This window comes from Mytilus trossulus, chromosome 14 (genome assembly GCF_036588685.1).
Source record: "Mytilus trossulus isolate FHL-02 chromosome 14, PNRI_Mtr1.1.1.hap1, whole genome shotgun sequence".
Taxonomy (NCBI): domain Eukaryota; kingdom Metazoa; phylum Mollusca; class Bivalvia; order Mytilida; family Mytilidae; genus Mytilus; species Mytilus trossulus.
The window spans coordinates 78,808,650-78,827,464 of record NC_086386.1 but is presented as its reverse complement, the minus strand read 5'-3'; the positions used below and the strand labels follow the sequence as shown (position 1 = coordinate 78,827,464).

Below are 18,815 nucleotides of genomic sequence, written 5' to 3'. Positions count from 1 at the left end.
AACAAAGTTAAGTTTTGGTAGTCGAGTCCATATCTCAGATTCTATAAGCAATAGGGCTAGTACAGTGATCCGGACTGACGTGCACACAATATTTTTCACTTTTGTTTCGAAATGTTTAGATATAGTCAAATGGATATCTGATTGTGTTCATGCCGCCAGTTGTGTGTACACAACTGTGTAATGTTCCTCCAATAAGAGGATCCCCTTTATTTTTAGCTCACCTGACCTGAAAGGTCAAGTGAGCTTTTCTCATCACTTGGCGTCCGTCGTCCTGCGTCCATCGTCCGTCGTCCGTAAACTTTTACAAAAATCTTCTCCTCTGAAACTACTGGGCCAAATGTTACCAAACTTGGCCACAATCATCCTTGGGGTATCTAGTTTAAAAAATGTGTCCGGTGACCTGGCCATCCAACCAAGATGGCCGCCATGGCTAAAAATAGAACACAGGGGTAAAATGTATATTTTGGCTTATATCTTTGAAACTAAAACATTTAGAGCAAATCTGACATGGGGTAAAATTGTTAATCAGGTCAAGATCTATCTGCCGTAGAATTTTCAGATGAATTGGACAACCCGTTGTTAGGTTGCTGCCCCTGAATTGGTTATTTTAAGGAAATTTTGCAGTTTTTGGTTATTATCTTGAATACTATTATAGATAGAGATAAACTGTAAACAGCAATAATGTTCGGCAAAGTAAAACCTACAAATAAGTCAACATGACCAAAATTGTCAGTCAACCCCTTAAGGAGTTATTGCCCTTCATAGTCAATTTTTAACAAATTTTCGTCAGTTTTTGTAACTTGTACAAAAATCTTCTTCTCTGAAACTACATGGCCAAATTAAACCAAACTTGGCGATAATTATCATTGTGGTATATAGTTTGAAAAATGTGTCCGATAACACCGCCTACCAAACAAAATGGCCGACATGGCTAAAATTAGAACATAGTGGTAAAATGCAGTTTTTGATTTATATCTTTAAAACTAAGACATTTAGGGCAAATCTTTCAAGATTTAAATGTCCATCAGAATAATCCCCTCGCAAATTTTCAGATGAATCTGACAACTCGTTATTGGGTTGCTGCCCTAAAATTGGTAATTTTAAGGAAATTTTACAGTTTTTGGTTATTATCTTGAATACTATTATAGATAGAGATAAACTGTAAACAGCAATTTTGTTCAGCAAAGTAGGATCTACAAATAAGTCTACATGATAAAAATTGTAAGAGTACCCCTTAAGGAGTTATTGCCCTTTATAGTAAATTTTGAACAAATTTTCGTCATTTTTGTAACTTGTACAAAAATCTTCTTTTCTAAAACTATGGGCCATATTAAACTAAACGTGGCCACAATCATCACTATGGTATCTATTTAAAAAAAGTGTAATGACCCCACCTACCAACCAAGATGACTGACATCAGTAAATACAGTAACAGGTGAGCGACACAGGCTCTTGAGAGCCTCTAGTTTTGTGACGTCTCGGGTATTTTCCCATGATAATAGAACATGCGGTTTAATGTCTCTGGTGTTTTCCTATGGTAATAATGGAACCATGGGGTCTAACTGATAACCCCAAAAAACGTAATTTCCATCATCCATGATATAATTTTTTATGAAATTTGTGAAATTTGGCTAGTAGAGACTAGATTTAACTCTAATAATAATCTCATTTAGTTAAGCTTGCTATTATTTCGATTGAAAAACCCCAAAGCCTTTTTATGAATATAGTTTTTGTGTCCATAAAAATGCTTAACTGTCCTTTTCATTGTTTGTTCTTTGGCTGGTTGACATTTTGTAAACAATTTTTGTTTTGTTCTATGAACTAATGCTACTTTCTACTGTTATTCTTGTCACCGTGGTGAAGATATAATAATACAAGAAGTGCAGAGGAAAGGCCTGAAATGTCCTCTGATACAGAGCGTCTGGAATAAGTATGGTATCAACGAAGACACAAATTTAATGTACAAAAAACCCATGAACATGAACAAGGCAACAGTACCAGTTTAAACATTGTAAACAAAGGTTAACTTAAATATTGTTCGGTTTGGAAGAAGTTATTGTATATTCATTGAAATTGAAATAAAATCACGAGCAATATCCATGATATTATTGAAAATCATAAAGGTAAGTTCCAACACCTCTTTGCCAAAATATACTGAGACTTTTTCTTTTTTTACAGAACTCAATTCAAATGGCCCTCTCATTTCACACCATAGCCCATTATTTTTTTAATGGCCCATTGAATTTATTTTTGAGGGGCCCTGGGCCCATAGTGAAAAAAAACTTCCAGATCACTTCGGTGTATGGAAGGACTAAGGTGTACATGTCCAACTGGCAGGTGTCATCTGACCTTGACCTCTTTTTCATGGTTCAGTGGTTATAGTAAAGATTTTGTGCTTTGGTCTTTATACTGCATGCAATGGCTACTATATTTGGTGTATGGAAGAATTGTAAGGTGTACATGTCTACCTTGCATGGTTCATCTGACCTTGACCTCATTTTCATGGTTCATTGGTCAATGTTTAGTTTTCTTGGTAAAGTCTTAAACGATAAGACATAGGTCAACAAAATTTAGAGTAAGGAATGATTGTAAGGTAAACAGATACTTTTTGTTCGGTTTATGACATTGAATTCATATTCTTGGATCATGTCAAGTTTATGTGATAGTTGTAGTACAGCTTTATATTTAGGACTCAGGACTCGACATGATATCAATGATCAATTAAGAAGGCCTGACATTTCAGCGTGTGCACACTTGTTATGATTTGAGTTAGTTTTCCATTTCTAAGACCATATCACATAAACGGAACAAAATTTTAACGCAGATGTGATACCTTTTATGATTTGAATGTATACCAACTAATTCAAGTGTTAAAAAACAAAATGCTGGACTAATATACATATTTTTATGTCCATAAAAACTTGCACAATAAATATTTCAACTGGGCTGTAAACATTAACTTTATAGAATTAAATGAACGATTCTAATTTTTCAGCACCAGATGCGCATTTTGTTTCGACAATAGAAAAATAACAAAAGTACCAAACTCCGAGGAAAATTCAAAACCGAAAGTCCGTAATCAAATAGCAAAACTAAAAGCTCTAATAACACATCAAGCGAGTGGTAAATGTCTCTTAAGTGATGCTCGAAGCTAAAAAGCTTGAAAATCGAAAGCTTATGAAAAGATGGAGCTGTAATCCGAAAAGTACCAACACAGTATAGACAAAGCCTGGCAAGGAATCAGAGCATTGCATTCCTTGATTCAAATTAATTTTGTAACAGTACATTTTAATTTCATACCATGCAGTACCGGAATACATGGGTTGATGATACACTAGGGTAACTAACAGTTCATGCACCAGCAGAGCATCAACACAGTGGTAATAGTAACATTAACAATGCCATTTTCTTCTGCACTAGATTCGTATTTTACCAATAAATGTCTTTCAGTGATGCTTGAGACCAACATATTTTAAAACTCAATGCGTATTACTAATTGACTGTACAGAATGCACAAGCGTTGTCTGATTGTTTCAATGTTGAAATACCGAGTTTGCATTAAACAATACTATATATATTACTAGAACGTTCAAATACCAAAATTTAATGAAAAAAACAAGGAGGAAGTGTCCTTTCTAAAAAGTAGTAATGTGTTGGAGTCCGAAGCAATTCTGAAAAATTACGGCCAACACTGGTATATTTCGTGCAATTGTGTCTGATAGTCCTTTTTTTCAAAATTAGCCAATACGCTTTATTGTCTAAGGATATATGTCAAAGCCCCAAAAAATTCAAAAAATCTGATCTAGGACCCACAATCTCGCCCACAATGAAATTAAAGATTATATTATGATGATTTAATAACATTTTCTGTTGACAATATCTGGTCCATATTCCTCGTACTCTGCTTTTGTTATCCACCAGGATTGAAATGTTGATAATGAAGCAAGAATGGATCCACCAATCCACACCGAATACTTTCTTTCAGGTGGTTCAACGACTTTTGTTATCATGCGTTCTGGAATCAAAGCTGCAAATTCTGTTTGCAAACGCTTTGCAAATCCTACAATACATTTAAATTTTACATCTTGGTGAATACTGATGCCCGAAAAGCTAATAATTTCATTTCTATAAAATCTTGTAACATGTATTTTAACATCGATTTAACATATGTCTAAGTAGGAATTGGCTTTCGAATATCTACTTATTATTAGCGCCATATTTTGGGTATCATTAATTAAAGTTAACTGAAAAGTATACTGCAAAATAATATGAGACTCATATTAAAAATTTGTAGCGAACCCAATTCCGATATTTAAGTGAGTTCATACTCACAACTGAAATTAAGTTACTTGTATATTTTGAATGGCATTATGCAGTGTTACGTTATTTGATGAACATCATTTATTATGAAACAGGAAATAAATGTGCACAAATAAAATACACATTGTATGAAAAGTCCCATAGATGTACTGTTTTTTTTTTATATTGCAAAGCAGTGATGAAAACAGACGGTGAGAGAGAAATAATTAAACTCATAGATACCAGGATTAAATTTTGTATTAACGCCTGACGCGTGTTTCGTCTACAAAAGACTCATCAGTGACGCTCTAACCCAAAAAAGTTTTAAAGGCCAAATAAAGTACGAAGTTGAAGAGCATTGAGAACCAAAATTCCTAAAGTTTTGCCAAATACAGCTAAGGTAATCTATTCCTGAGGTAGAAAGCCTTCGTATTTCGAAACTATCGAAGAAGAAAAATCAACACAACCATTGTGTATTAAAATCTAAAATAGTCAATATCGAAAGTCAAATAACAAACATATGAGCTATATTGGATAGAAATATACTAGTATATATTTGTTTAAGGGCCAGCTGAAGGACGAATCCGGGTGCGGGAAATTCTCGCTGCATTGAAGACCTGTTGGTGACCTTCTGATGTTGTTTTTTCTATGATCGGGTTGTTGTCTCTTTGACATATTCCCCATTTCCATTCTCAATTTTACTTATGTCACTTAATATCAATATATCTGTTAACTTTTTTGATTTATAGCACATTTTTGTGAGTGTTTTGTAATTCTCTTTGTAGTAAGTGTTGCTCAGTCATTAGGTTTATGTGTTGTGTTTGGTGTACTATTGTTTGACTATCGGTCTTGTTCTGTTTTATTTTCGGCATTAGTTTGAATGTCCCTTTGTTATCGTTCGCTCATCTTTCCTTTGCTCTGTATATCGCTGTCAGGTAAATTGATTTATATGTTGCATGTAACCTAATAATTTCATACTTATTTATCTTTTTAATCAAAACATAGAATTATTTGAATAGTTAGAGATTTATGTTTTTTTTTGTTAAAGGGGCACTAGCTAGGATATATGAAACACATAGGAATAAGATTTTGTTTGGTTCAGTCATTACTAAAAGTGAAATATGAAATAATACTTCACTTTAAGCAGCAAATTTGGTTCAGTTTTATAAATAAGAAAAGGGAATAATTCCACCTTATTGAATCCGTATTAATGTAACTTACAATTTAATCTATTGGCTATAGATTGGTTATGCAAGAATTAGTCGTTTTAGACATTAAAGTCAAAAAGAATGTCAAAATTGAAACAAAAGTGAACCATTTCATTGACTGAATCGATCAACAAAAACATTCTTATACAGGAAAAAACGATAATAAACTTATGTTTTAACCCATTTACATGATATAAAACAGACATAGAAAAATCTTGTTGTAAGAGGTCGTATTTATATATTTATGTTTACGTTTATATCGGGTCATGTGACCGTCGTCAGGGAGGTCATCTCGTTATTTGATGACAAGGCATCTAGACTAAAATACACACGAAAGTCTGTTATATTGTATCGAGTACATGCATTGTTAACTATTTATTCCAGACTAATAGTAACTTGGATATACGTTATAGATATAGGAAGATGTGGTGTGAGTGCCAATGAGACAACTCTCCATCCAAATAACAATTTAAAAATTAAACCATTATAGGTTAAAGTTATAGTATGTTATACATGTTATAAATCGAATATGAGAATTTTAGTCAAATCTGTGAACATGAATTTTACAGCTAATGCACTTTAATGACATGGCAATTTTAAACAAAACAAGCAAAACATTGAAATTGTTAATAAACGGTATTCAATTGTGGACAAAAATCTTACGATATATCAAGCTCTAAACCATTTGAGTTCACACTTAGAGTATTGTAAATATGACCCGGTGCTTCATTACCTGAGAACATTGTACAACCGCCAGATAGAATTATGTTTGTATAATAATGTTTTCTCCAGTCCATGTCCATTGCCATTATCGAGTCGTACACTAACTTGTGTATACCATCAAATCCTATATCTAAAACAAAACAAAAATCGTCACAGGTTATAAACGTAATTTACTTCAAAATTATACTTTCTACCGAGTTTGTATTTAAGTATGCTGCACGACGGATGTCTCACAAGGAGCAGGATTCATATCATCTTCCGGAGCACCTTACTTAAGGCAACAGTAATATACCGGTATTCAATGTCATAAATCATTGAGAGAAAACAAATCCGAATTACAAACTAAAACCGAGTGAAACACGTCAAGTATAAGAGGAAAACAAACGAACAACAGACAAACTTTTAAAGTACAAAAAAAAACCAACACAAAAACACACTATCATACATACTTGCATGTATACATACCAAATTAAGTTTCAATTGTCTTAGTATGAGACCTTTTTTCACTTTACAAATAAAATGCTTCTACTGAATTAAAATTTCAAAATCCAACTTTAGTTTATGTTCAAAACAAAAATATCATATTTTTATCTTTTCAAAATCATGGATTTTCTAAGAAGTTAGAAATGCAGTAAATCAAACAAATCAAGGAGGTCATGGGGTAGAAAATATCGAAGCTAATGTACGATAAAACATTCAGAACTGCTGAAGATTAGTTAAAGTCCTTCAGTTTAAGTTTGTTACCCCCGATTTGTTTTCTCTCAATCGATTTAAAATTCTGAACACTATTGCCTTCATATGTATGCCTCTTTTATACTTTCGCAGATAAAGCAAAGCAAAAATTCTGCAGATACAGCGTATAGAATGCATTTAAATATCGAGAAAAATATAATTAAAATTTGAAGTGTATTGATCATGTTGATTAGCTTATAACGTTACTGCATATTCAAAGTTTTGAGCGTTCCTGGTGGAAGTAATTCAACATGTACAACGGCTTTTACTATTTTTTTTAATTTCTAGCAATAAATTAATGAATTAAAACTTTGTTAAATTCATAGCATAAGGGTCTGGAAAGTGCTGTGACTTAAAAAAAAAATTGGGTTAATAATACCTCTGTGTCTGGTGAACATGGAAATGGTACACTTGTCGTTATAGCGATCCGTTTTCATTTTTCTTCGAAAATTCCATCAAATGGTTTATTTACATGGGATAAAAAAAACAGCAGGAAAACAACAGAATTTTTCTGTGCAATACTAGTTGGTATTAGTATTACATGTACATTGCAATAGTGGTAATTTTTTTCAAGACAAGAAGGATAACTCTAGCATATGCAAGTCTTCAGTTTAATACCTGTTGAAAAAATATGTTCATAAATTTACATTACCTTTCATAGGTCGGAACAAAAGCTCTGGACACTGGAATCTCTCCTTGCCAATGGTAATACAATTTCCATCTGGAAGTTCATATGATTTTTCAACATCAGAAAAACACTCCGACCGAGTAATTTCATTGGAGTAATTTTCGGCAACATAACACAATTTTTCTTTTATTTCTCTTACAATTTCAAAATCACCTGCAATAAATAATTTTGTGACGTATTAAAAAGCAGCACCATCGAACCGTTGTTCATTATATTCAGAATGGTACCATCAATGTAATGGGGACTAAAACTAACATGAAGCTCTGTACTTGCTTGGTCTTGTCTGACAACGCGTACTGGTTTATTCCTTCTTTCTTATGAGACTACGTACAATGTACATATGGGAGCTCCCTTAGTATTCAATAATTTAGATTTCGTTTGTTTTAAGTATGTTGACTTTGTTGCTTTTAATTGAATAGGAATAGTAATTATCCGTTGAAAAATCGCCTAAAAACGTAACAAAATCAATGTTTGTTTGTTCGAAAGTATTATTTCCCAATTCAAGATACAAAGGAAAGGAGTTTTTGTATTTATTTAGATAAGTGGTGGGCAATTAAAAGCAAAATGAGCAACACAAACTCAACCAAAAGCCAGTGATTATCGCTAAAAGGACATGCATTTTCTGCTTCACTATAGTGACTCGTGTCCTGTAAATCATTGCAAGTGCTCATTTTGGTACCTAGTCACACTCAGCGTTGTCATATTGGTAGAAGAAGAGCTTCCATATAAATTAAAATGAATGGTTTAAACCATTTGTTTCGATTGCTTTCTCGTTCGCTATTATTTGTCAATGAAAACATGATATGAAATACAAGCAATGTAAGGGAGGGGAGAGAAGTACCCTGCATTTTCAGATTATGAACAGAAATAGAGGGTTCAAAATGGGATTGAAATCATCTCTTTCGTAGTAAAATAACTTACCAGTGGTTACAAAATCGTGCCCTTTTTCATGCAACAGAGTTTGTAAATAAGATGTAAGGTCTCTGCCTCCTAAATCAAGTCTTCTTATGGCAGGTTGCATGCAAAATCCTGTAAAAGAAATTAATACAATTATCGAATGAAAAGGCAAAGAGATATGTATACGTAGTTTAACTTGCCTCTACATCAAAAACAATCTCACATGAATTTTGTTTTCGTGAAAATTAGAATAATGATCATTTACTCATTTTTCATATTCATCAACTTTATTTGATTAAAAAGCGTGTTTCCTCAAAAACAGTGGTGCCTTTATTTGCAACGCATAACTATAAAAGATTCCCAGGATATATATAAGTTAGAATTTTTATCTGATATTTACTATAATTTCAGATTTGTTCTTTATTCACTGAGTAGGTTTATGATTAGTTGTGTCTTTTTCAAATGAAATATCGAGATGTCTCGGTCTTGTGTTTCAGCAACGAATTGAATACTTTCGATATATGTACAATGTCAATTTGTCCTTGCTTGGCGTAACAAATCGACTATCGTATATACGAACAAATGTTGAGATGTCTGAACAATGTGTTTCAGCAAAGAACTGAATTTCTAGCATAAAATGTCTAATGTCAAAAATAACCTGATCTTGTGTTTCGGCAACGATTTGAATATTTAGATATACATGTACAATGTCAAAAATGTCCTGACCTTGTGTTTCAGCATAGTTTGTAGATATGTACAAGTCCAAGATAACCTGACCTAGTGTTTCAGCAACGAGTGGAACAGTTTCGATATGTACAAGTTCAAGATACCCTTGCTTGACCATCGTATATATAAACAAATGTTGAGATGCCTTAACTTTTATCAGAAACGAACATAAATATGACCAATTGTGAGGTGGCCTGATGTTATAATGTAGCAAAGAACTGCATTTTTAAGATATGCCAAACATTGTATATAGATATCCTATTTGTCCAGTAATTCCATTGTTTGACAAAAAGCATCAATGAAAATGATTTCCTACTTCTTCAACTATTTTGTTGGAAGTTTGATCACTATGCGTTTTTATGTATGTGAAATTTAGCTAGCCAAAATGGCTGACAGTGTTATGTAGCATATTTTGTCAACCTACCTTCACAAACAGGAACTATATGTGTCACACCATCTCCTATTTCTAGCATGATTGCAGAGCCTCTCCCTGACGCATAACATGACAAAAGACCTTGCATGCTCACGTAAAATGCAGGTACATTGTATTTTTCGAAAAATATCTACATACAAATAATTTCAAGTTATCTTACAACTATTTTTATATAAAATATATCACAACTTCGAAATTAAAAAAACATGTTAAATAAGAAAAAAAATTGCCACTGAGGTTAAGAATTTCTTGAAAGGCACGAAATTGTCAAATCTTGATAGATAATGTGCACGAAATGTTGTCATATCTATGTTATATTTAACATTGCCAAAAAATCGGGAAGTTTGGCATGCCACAAAACCATTTTCAACCCACTACTTTTTTTCTTCTTAAAATGTCCTGTACCAAGTCAGAAAAATGGCCATTGCTATGTTATAGTTTGTATCTCTGTTTGTTACATTTTAATGTTGTGTTTCTGTTGTGTCGTAGTTCTCCTCTTATTTTTTATGTGTTTCCTCAGTTTATGTTTGTAACCCAGATTTTTTTTTTCTCAATCGATTTATGAATTTCGAAACGCGGTATACCAATGTTGCCTTTATTCGATCATCGGAAGTAATTTGATGCGTTTTTGGCACATCTTTTTTGGAATTTTAGATCCCCAATGCTCTTCAACTTTGTACTTGTTTGGCTTTATAAATATATTGATATGACCGTCACTGATGAGTCTTTTGTAGACGAAAAGCGCGTTTTGCATACTAAATTATAATCCTGGTACCTTTGATAACTAATTAACCAGTTCAAATCAATACTAATGCTAGTTTGTTGTTACATGTATTAGTGTTCGTATGTTTGAACAAGAGGTAATGCTAAAAACGGTTGACATTTTATCTTTAATGTAAATTCATCATATATACCAGGCTAAAATTTTGTATTTACGCCAGACGCGCGTTTCGGCTATAAAGGACTCATCAGTGACGCTCGAATCCAAACAAAGTTAAAGACTATCATATGGGAAGAAAATGCAAAGCAAAATTGTAAAGATTGCAATTTGGAGGCAATTACTTCCTTTTACAATCCCCAAGAATCTTGTATTGATACTTAATGATTACTCAAGACCTACAAAATATAGCCAAACGATCTACAGTAACTTTTCTTTTGAAAGTTTTTGGCATCTCAATTTATTAATATTTCCAAAATCATCAATGTCAACGTTGAGCATCGTATGTTAAAATCACGACATAGGTTAATTACTGCATACTGAACATTTGAAGAGGTATATTTGTATTTTGTAATAACATAAGCAACACGACGGGTGCCACATGTGGAGCAGGATCTGCTTCCCTTCCGGAGAACCTGTGATCACCCGGAGTGTTTGATGGGGTTTGTGTTGCTTAGTCTTTAGTTTTCTATGTTATGTCTTCTGTACTTTTATTTTTCTGTTTGTCTTTTTATTTTTAACCATGGCGTTGTTCTATATATGAGTTTGGCTCTTCCTCTGGTATCTTTCGTCCCTCTTTTATAATTTTTTTTATAACTTTTTCATCAAAACTGTTTTTCTCGGGCACTCCTGCTTTCTCCACTAATAAAACTGGCCGCCAAGAAATAGCCTAAATGTGTGCTGAAAAGTCGGCGTAAAACACCACAAACCCCACTCGTGCGGGTGCATTTGACTATCTGACTATGATTGTCAGTTTTCCTATCGGAGGTCGGTGGCTTTCTCCGGACACTCCGGCTTCCTCCACCAATAAAAACTGACCTCCACGAAATAGCCTAAATGCGGTCTTTAAAAGTGGCGTTAAAACACCAAAAACTCTAAATCAAATCAAATCATGTCAGTGGTGAAGCACTGACTGCGGGGCGATTAATGCATAAATAGAATTTAATCCACGAACCTGTGCCGTTTTCTCCCTGTTATGTTTTGGATTAAGTGGGGGTTCTGTTAAGAGAAATGGGTGCTCCTCTGGTGCCGTCCGAAGATAAGTATAGAAAATATCATGCCATATGAGTTCCATGTCATCCCAATTTGTTACAATTCCATGTTCTATTGGATAATCAAGGGAAAGCACACCACGTCTGTTCTGTGCCTCATCTCCAACATAGCTATCCCTAAATACCATACTCTGGAGTTACAAAAAATCGTTAAAAATGTAATGGAAACAAATCTGATCATAAAATAGTAAAGTGCTATAAGCTACGATTTCGACAAAAAAAATAATAATAACGATTCTTTTAGTTTCAAGTATTTTTTTTATAAAAAGATACTAGGCCTTACTTATACAGATGAAACGATGATTCACCTAAAATATAAGTCAAACAGACCTTAGTTTTAGGTCGAGGTTGGTTTTGATGAAGCAGAAGTCAAATCAACTTGAAACTTAGTTCACATGTTCCCTATGATATGATCTTTCTAATTTTCATGGTCCACTGAACATAGAAAATAATAGTGGGGATGGGGCATCCGTGTACTATGGACACATTCTTGTTTAAAATTGTATTTATGTTTCATAAGAAACATTATTCTTACTTCACATTTTGTATATGATTTTGGTCTGCCCACTACCGTGCTGTACACACATCTCGGGCCATCATCACCAGCAAAACCGCCCTTGGTCACACCTGAACCGCTGTCAATGACAACGGCTTGCATATCGTCGTCTACAGACATTCTGAAAAAATGAAAATAACTTATATGTGGTGTATTCCACAAGTTATATTTTTTATCATATTAAACTAATTGATGAATAAGAAAGAACATGAAGAGTAAAATAATAACAACAGACAAAAACATCGCGCGAAATATCTGTCCAATTTTTTTACCTGAAAGCCTAGTCAGGTTTATCTATAAGCGCCACACAGAAACGCCCGAAATTTATCTTTCTGTTTTATTTTACAAAACTATTTACTGGATTTTGTGCCCAGAATATCAAATTTCATCGTGTTTTTGGTTTGATTTTTAATAATCAGTTTAATGTTACAAGAACATTTTATTCCTCTTGTACAGCATATCTGGGCGTTTTTCAATAAAAAACGTATTTTCTTGTCCCAGCCACTTAAAAAAAATGTGTTTGATCTTTGCAAGTAATTTTTTGTGCAGTCATTGAATTCGATTTAACATTTTTAAGCAAAGAAACAGTTTATTTTTAGAGGGATTGATAAGATATTGACTCCTGGAAGATCCAAAACAACCAAAATGGCATGTCCCTAGACCGCCTGTTCAACATTCATACTCTAAAATATCGTAAAAAATAAAGAAATAAATGTTTTTTTTACTTTACATAAGTTCTTTGATAATTCAAAAGTATGTTCAGAGCCAACATATTTTAATAAACAGCTTTCAATATAGGTTTTTTAATTTCAGGTGTGTCCCTCACAAAATGTCCACTACGAAACGAAGTCATTAAAATTTGCCAATAAACAGTTTTAGAAAATCAATGTACTTTTTGTTTGCAAGAGATATAAACATTAGGGTCTTACAAAAAAGTGATGTTTTTATAACGGCAATTAAATTGTTGATAAGAAAAATTGAGCACATCAAATGGACCAGAGTGATACCGTATTTTTTTTAATGTCCACTACGAAACGGGTCAAATCTCCTTCAGTATCTGGTTTTAAAATTATGCTATTATACTATTGCGATATAGGGATATCGCAATAGTAACAAGACTGATTGTATTCATCAAAGCATTTATCAAGCTGTACACTGATATTTTTTTCATAATAACGAAACGGTCCCCTACGAAACATGTATGAGAGAAAAACGTTTCGACACTTTTTTTTAATCTATTTTCAATTATATTCGTGCAAAACAAATAACAAGGGTTAGTTTCATGTAATTTTTATTATGTTTTTATTAACATATAATAGGATTGATGTCAACTACGAAACTTTTTGTCCACTACGAAACGCATCAAAATGACCACTACGTAACATGAGTAGAGCCTTCATATGTGAAGTACTGTCTTATCTTTATCGATAAAAATGGTTTTCCAATTCAGATTTTTTTTTTCTTTTCTAGTATTTAAAGTAAACAAACTGGAATGTCTATAGGAAACATTTAAAATTGCCAAAATTATGTGTGTTTAGAAGAAGTTTCGTAGGGACAAAAGTCCCCTATGAAACAGTACACAAATTATGAAAATAATATCATTTTAAAGAATATTTAAGATTGCACTTTTTGTTTACAAACAGGTCTATTATAGAGGTATTCAAAATAACTCTTGAAATTAAATTTTAGACAAGTTGATTTTCGATTTGTTTTAGGTCTGAAATTTACGCTTTTATTGAAAAACGCCCATCTACCCCTATCAGAATTACAATTTTCGCTCACTTAGTAATTTGTAAAAGGGCCAGGGTAACACAATGATATTGACTATATCTGACTGGCATATCATGCACTCTTGTCTTTTCTACATTTGAAAATGCCTGTACTACCAAGTTAGAAATATGACAGTTGTTGTCCATTCGTTATATGTGTTTTATCATTTGATTTTGCCATTTGATTAGGGACTTTCCGTTTCAATTTTTCCTCCGAGTTCAGTATTTTTGTGGTTTCACTTTTTTCAGTTGACTAACTATGCTCGTTTAGTTGGATTTCCCTTTATCAAGCAATCTTTGACTATGTGATTATATGACAAAGTTCAAATTTATGTTATATGCATAAAACCACTTAAATTGAGAAATCCAATCGCAGTACTAATTTATCGTTGGACATTTAAAACATTCCACCACTTCGGCTTAAAATCTGAATTTTAGCTTTATGCATCCGGGCCCTGATTGATACTCGATTGTTGGGTAATGCACGTTAATTTGAATAGTTCTACTCTGGGTAAAATTGAAATCGCAAGACTGCCACTAGGATGGTCTGCAAAAAGTAATATCAGCTGATTTGTTTCGTTCGATCTTAATGAAAGTGAAATAGTAGAATGATAATTCGCTTTCAGAGTCAGTTTGGGTCTTTTTTGTCAAAATAAGCTAAGAATAGTTATCAAAGGTTCCAGGATAATAAAAATCGCTGATGAATTATTCACTTGTAAGTGCATTATTTGACCTCATTGAATCCGAATTCATGTGCATGACCCACGAAGCAAGACCTTCAATGTAACATCATAACTAGAGATGTGTTACGAATATTAATAAAAAAAAGAACATTGAAAGGGAAATAAGGGAAACCCATCTGATTGACTGATTCAATCCTTAAAAACCCATTCTTATACAGATAAAACGATAATTAACATATAATTTTGAACAGCGGTATACTACTGTTGCCTTTATTTAAACATATAATTTGAAATCAAACAGACATAAAACAATCCAGTTGCACGAGTTCGCTTTGAATTTATTTATTACAAGTCTATTGTTTTTTGTTTGGTATTAAATTAATATCCATTTTGTTAAATCTTGTGATCAATTTATTAGGCAATCGTCAACGGCAGTCAGCAGGGTTTAAGAACATCAGTTGTTCGGCCTGTTTGTCAAATGCGTTTTGTTAAAATATACTCTTTCACTTGTTTGGTCTTTTGGAAAATGTTGTTTGTGCTGTATTTAGACCCCTCTCCAACAAAATTTGCTTAACATGCACACATTTAAAAATCGCGGTTTTTATCCAACGGAATCATAGGTTTGAATCAATCCTAATTCTAACGTATTTTTGGTAAATAATTTTAGAAATTCAAATGAGACGTCACTTTGTGTATTTATTTACAACTTCAAATGTGACGTCACTTTGTAAGTTGACGCTTTGGCTAACTCGGCTGTGTATTTTTATGTGCTGGATTAGGTTGTTTTATGTATTAAATGCATCCGTTGTTATTCTGTAGTTAGTCACCACTTCGGTTTCATCCTGTATACATATATAATATAGTCATTTTATAAAATTTACTGTTTGCAAAAGTATGAATTATTCTAAATAAAGATGTTCTTATCCCAGACAGAAAACCCTAGCCGTTTTGGGCACAACTTTTTGGAACTTTTGATCCTCAGTGCTCTTCAGCTTTGTACTTGTTTTGGCTTTCAAACGTCACTGGTTAGTCTTGTGTGGACGAAACACACGTCTGGCTTATTAGATCTTAAACCTGGTACCTTTTGTTAGCTATTATTCGTGTGTTTCTCTGTCCTATATGTTCTCCCAATTATTTGTATTTTAGTCCTGTCATATGATGTTCTTATTCTAATGTCATATTTAACATTGTCATAAAAGCGGGAAGTTTGGCATGCCACATAACAAGGATCAATCCACCATTTTTTTTCTTTCTTAAAATGTCCTGTATCAAGTCAGGATGTTGGATATTGTTATATTATTGTTCGTTTCTGTGTGTGTTACATTTTAATGTTGTGTTTATGTTGTGTCATTGTTCTTCTCTTATATTTGATGCGATTCTCTCAATTTTAGTTTGTAAATTCAAGAGTCTCTTTTAAATTGTGGTAAATTATATGGACTTCCAAATACTGTTTCGATAACTAACATCACTGAAGAGACATTAATTGTCAAAATCCGGATATGAAGTAAAACAATAAGCACCTCATGTGTGTGGTTTACCATCTTTGCCACACTATTTTTATTTTCTGTTTGCTATTAAAATATAAAAATTCATTTTGTTAAACCTTGTGATCAATTTATTGGGCAATCGTCAATGGAAGTCAGCAGGGTTTAAGAACAAAATTCAAATGCGTTTGGTTAAAATATACTTTTTCACTTCTTTGGTCTTTTAAAAAACTTTGTTTGGTGCTGTATTTAGACCCCTTTACAACTTATTTTTTCTCGAACACGTATAAAAAATACGCCGTTTTTTTATTCAACGTAATCATAGGTTTGAACGTTGTTTTCAATTTAGACTTGTGTAAATATATATATATATATATATATATATATATATATAATTGAATTTAGCATTCAATACCAGCTTTTCCAAAAAATTTAGCGAAACTACATTTAGGTGTGATAATTGATAACCACTAAGGGTTTTACTGTTATATTTGTTGTGTACAAATTATATATTTTACAAATTATAATTTGTATAAATATATTTGTACAGATTTTTTGTACACCTTACCAGTTTTTTATGAACTGCTTAACATACATTTTAGAAGATAAACCTGTATCACCTAGTGCAAGAAGGTGTGTGTCAAAAAACTTATTACTTGTACAAAAAACCTGTACAAATTATAATTTTGTACAAACTTACATCTAGTACACAACATATATATATATGCATGGTCACTAACCTGCTAACACCATGTAACTAATAATATATAGCCATGCGTATCTTAACAATTCAAAAGTATCAACGATATTATCATACCAGAATTTATGTCCGCTTCTATTTGAGTATTTGTTTAATAATTAAAGTTTTATAATTATTTGTTTTGTTGATTACGAGTTATAAAATTATAAAAAAATATGTTTTCATATTCTATTTGATTCGGCTTTTGGTTTTGTATTACCTTCATTATAGACTCAATAAACCGTATCATAATATGAATGAAGTGTTTACTCTAACGTCCTTCCATATATAGAATAATTTATTTCGTTTGGAGGGCGTGATCATATTTACTACATTTTCTCGAAAATTACAGTTTTGGAAAAGTACTTACATACTTGTCTTATTGTCAACCCATTGGTTCTTCAGAATTCTTCACAAAAAGTATAAATATCCAACAGAATATACCCTGTTGACTGCATAATATAACAAGTCAAAGTATGTAAATGCTAAAAATAGATAACAAATATAAACAAGTCACACAACCATGAGCAAGGGGATTTAATCATCAACTGAATATTACCCGCGAAAAGATGAAAATAGTACATCTGTAGTAATCATCAAATTCAAAATTAAAAGCAGATGACCGGAAAAAAACAATTTGTGAAATTTAATTTTAATTTTTTTTAATATACTGAATGCAATAATCATACCGTTTAAGATATGTCTAGTATGAGTATACATGTATATGTACCTTATAATTACATATTTGCTTTGAACTAGGAAATAACATTTTCAACGAATTGCAAATTAAGTTGTATGAGTTTGCCACAAAACAGGGTCGCTTTTTCGTGCCCTGCTGGTTAGAACAGGGATCCCTTTTTCATGTCTGCTGCTTAGAACGGAGTCGCTTTTTCATATCTGCTGGTTAGAGCAAGGTCGCTTTTTCATGCACTGCTGGTGAGAACAGGGTCATTTTTGAAACAAAGTATTTGTCTAGAACAAGATCGCATATTTAACTGTTTAAGATACAGTCTAGAACCCAGGTATAGAACAGCTTTGTTTTATACGGTCTAGAACAGGGTATACATTTTCTGAGCGTGTCTAGAACATGGTATGTTTTTCGATATTTCTGTTTAGAATAGGGTATGTTTTTCAATGTTTTCTGGTTAGAACAGAATATGATCTGGAAAGTGCTGTCAGCACAGTTATATACAAAAGGATAGTCAATAGTGACCCCCCGGGAACATAGCAAACACACAACCAATAGCAAGAGAGAGTCAATTTTTGACATCTATACCTATTATGTGTGTTTGTTTTGTTCACACAACCTTGTCAAATTAATAGATGATTCGACTGTCTAGTTTTATTTATCAAAACATATCAAACAAGCATCTCGGATATAAAACGACATTAGAATATGTATGTAGGATATAGATATTATGCTTCCGTAATTACATGTAACCAGTAAAATTGCTCATTTTTTCAAAATTGTTTAGCTATTCCATTACATTTACTACTCTCATATAATGTGTATTTAAATAAGTTATATTTTTTGTATCCAAAATAAAATTGAGAATGGAAATGGGGAATGCGTCAAAGAGACAACAACCCGACCATAGAAAAAAACAACAGCAAAAGGTCACCAACAGGTCTCAATGTAGCGAGAAATTCCCGCACCCGGAGGCAACCTTCAGCTGGCCCCTGAACAAATATATACTAGTTCAGTGATAATGAACGCCATACTAATTTCCAAATTGTACACAAGAAACTAAAATTAAAATAATACAAGACTAACAAAGGCCAGAGGCTCCTGACTTGGGACAGGCGCAAAAATGCGGCGGGGTTCAACATGTTTGGGAGATCTCGACCCTCAAAAAGATCTCAGAAATTGTAATTTTAGATTTTATTGA

General features: G+C 32.7%; 1 protein-coding gene across 2 annotated transcripts; it reads right to left on the bottom strand.

The window, feature by feature from the left end:
- Positions 1-3,839: 3,839 nt before the first annotated feature.
- LOC134697031 (actin, clone 302-like) lies at positions 3,840-17,465 on the bottom strand. 2 transcript variants are annotated; one of them, XM_063559051.1, is made up of 8 exons: positions 17,297-17,465; positions 12,231-12,372; positions 11,599-11,826; positions 9,698-9,836; positions 8,572-8,679; positions 7,615-7,803; positions 6,241-6,360; positions 3,840-4,060 (listed from the first exon to the last, which is right to left on the bottom strand). In XM_063559051.1, the coding sequence occupies exons 2-8, from the start codon at positions 12,369-12,371 to the stop codon at positions 3,855-3,857; spliced, it is 1,131 nt and encodes a 376-aa protein (XP_063415121.1). In that variant the 5' UTR covers position 12,372; positions 17,297-17,465; the 3' UTR covers positions 3,840-3,854. The 2 variants fall into 2 exon arrangements, with proteins under 2 accessions (XP_063415121.1, XP_063415120.1); XM_063559050.1 differs by having other exon boundaries at positions 17,301-17,451.
- Between the last annotated feature and the right edge of the window lie 1,350 nt (positions 17,466-18,815).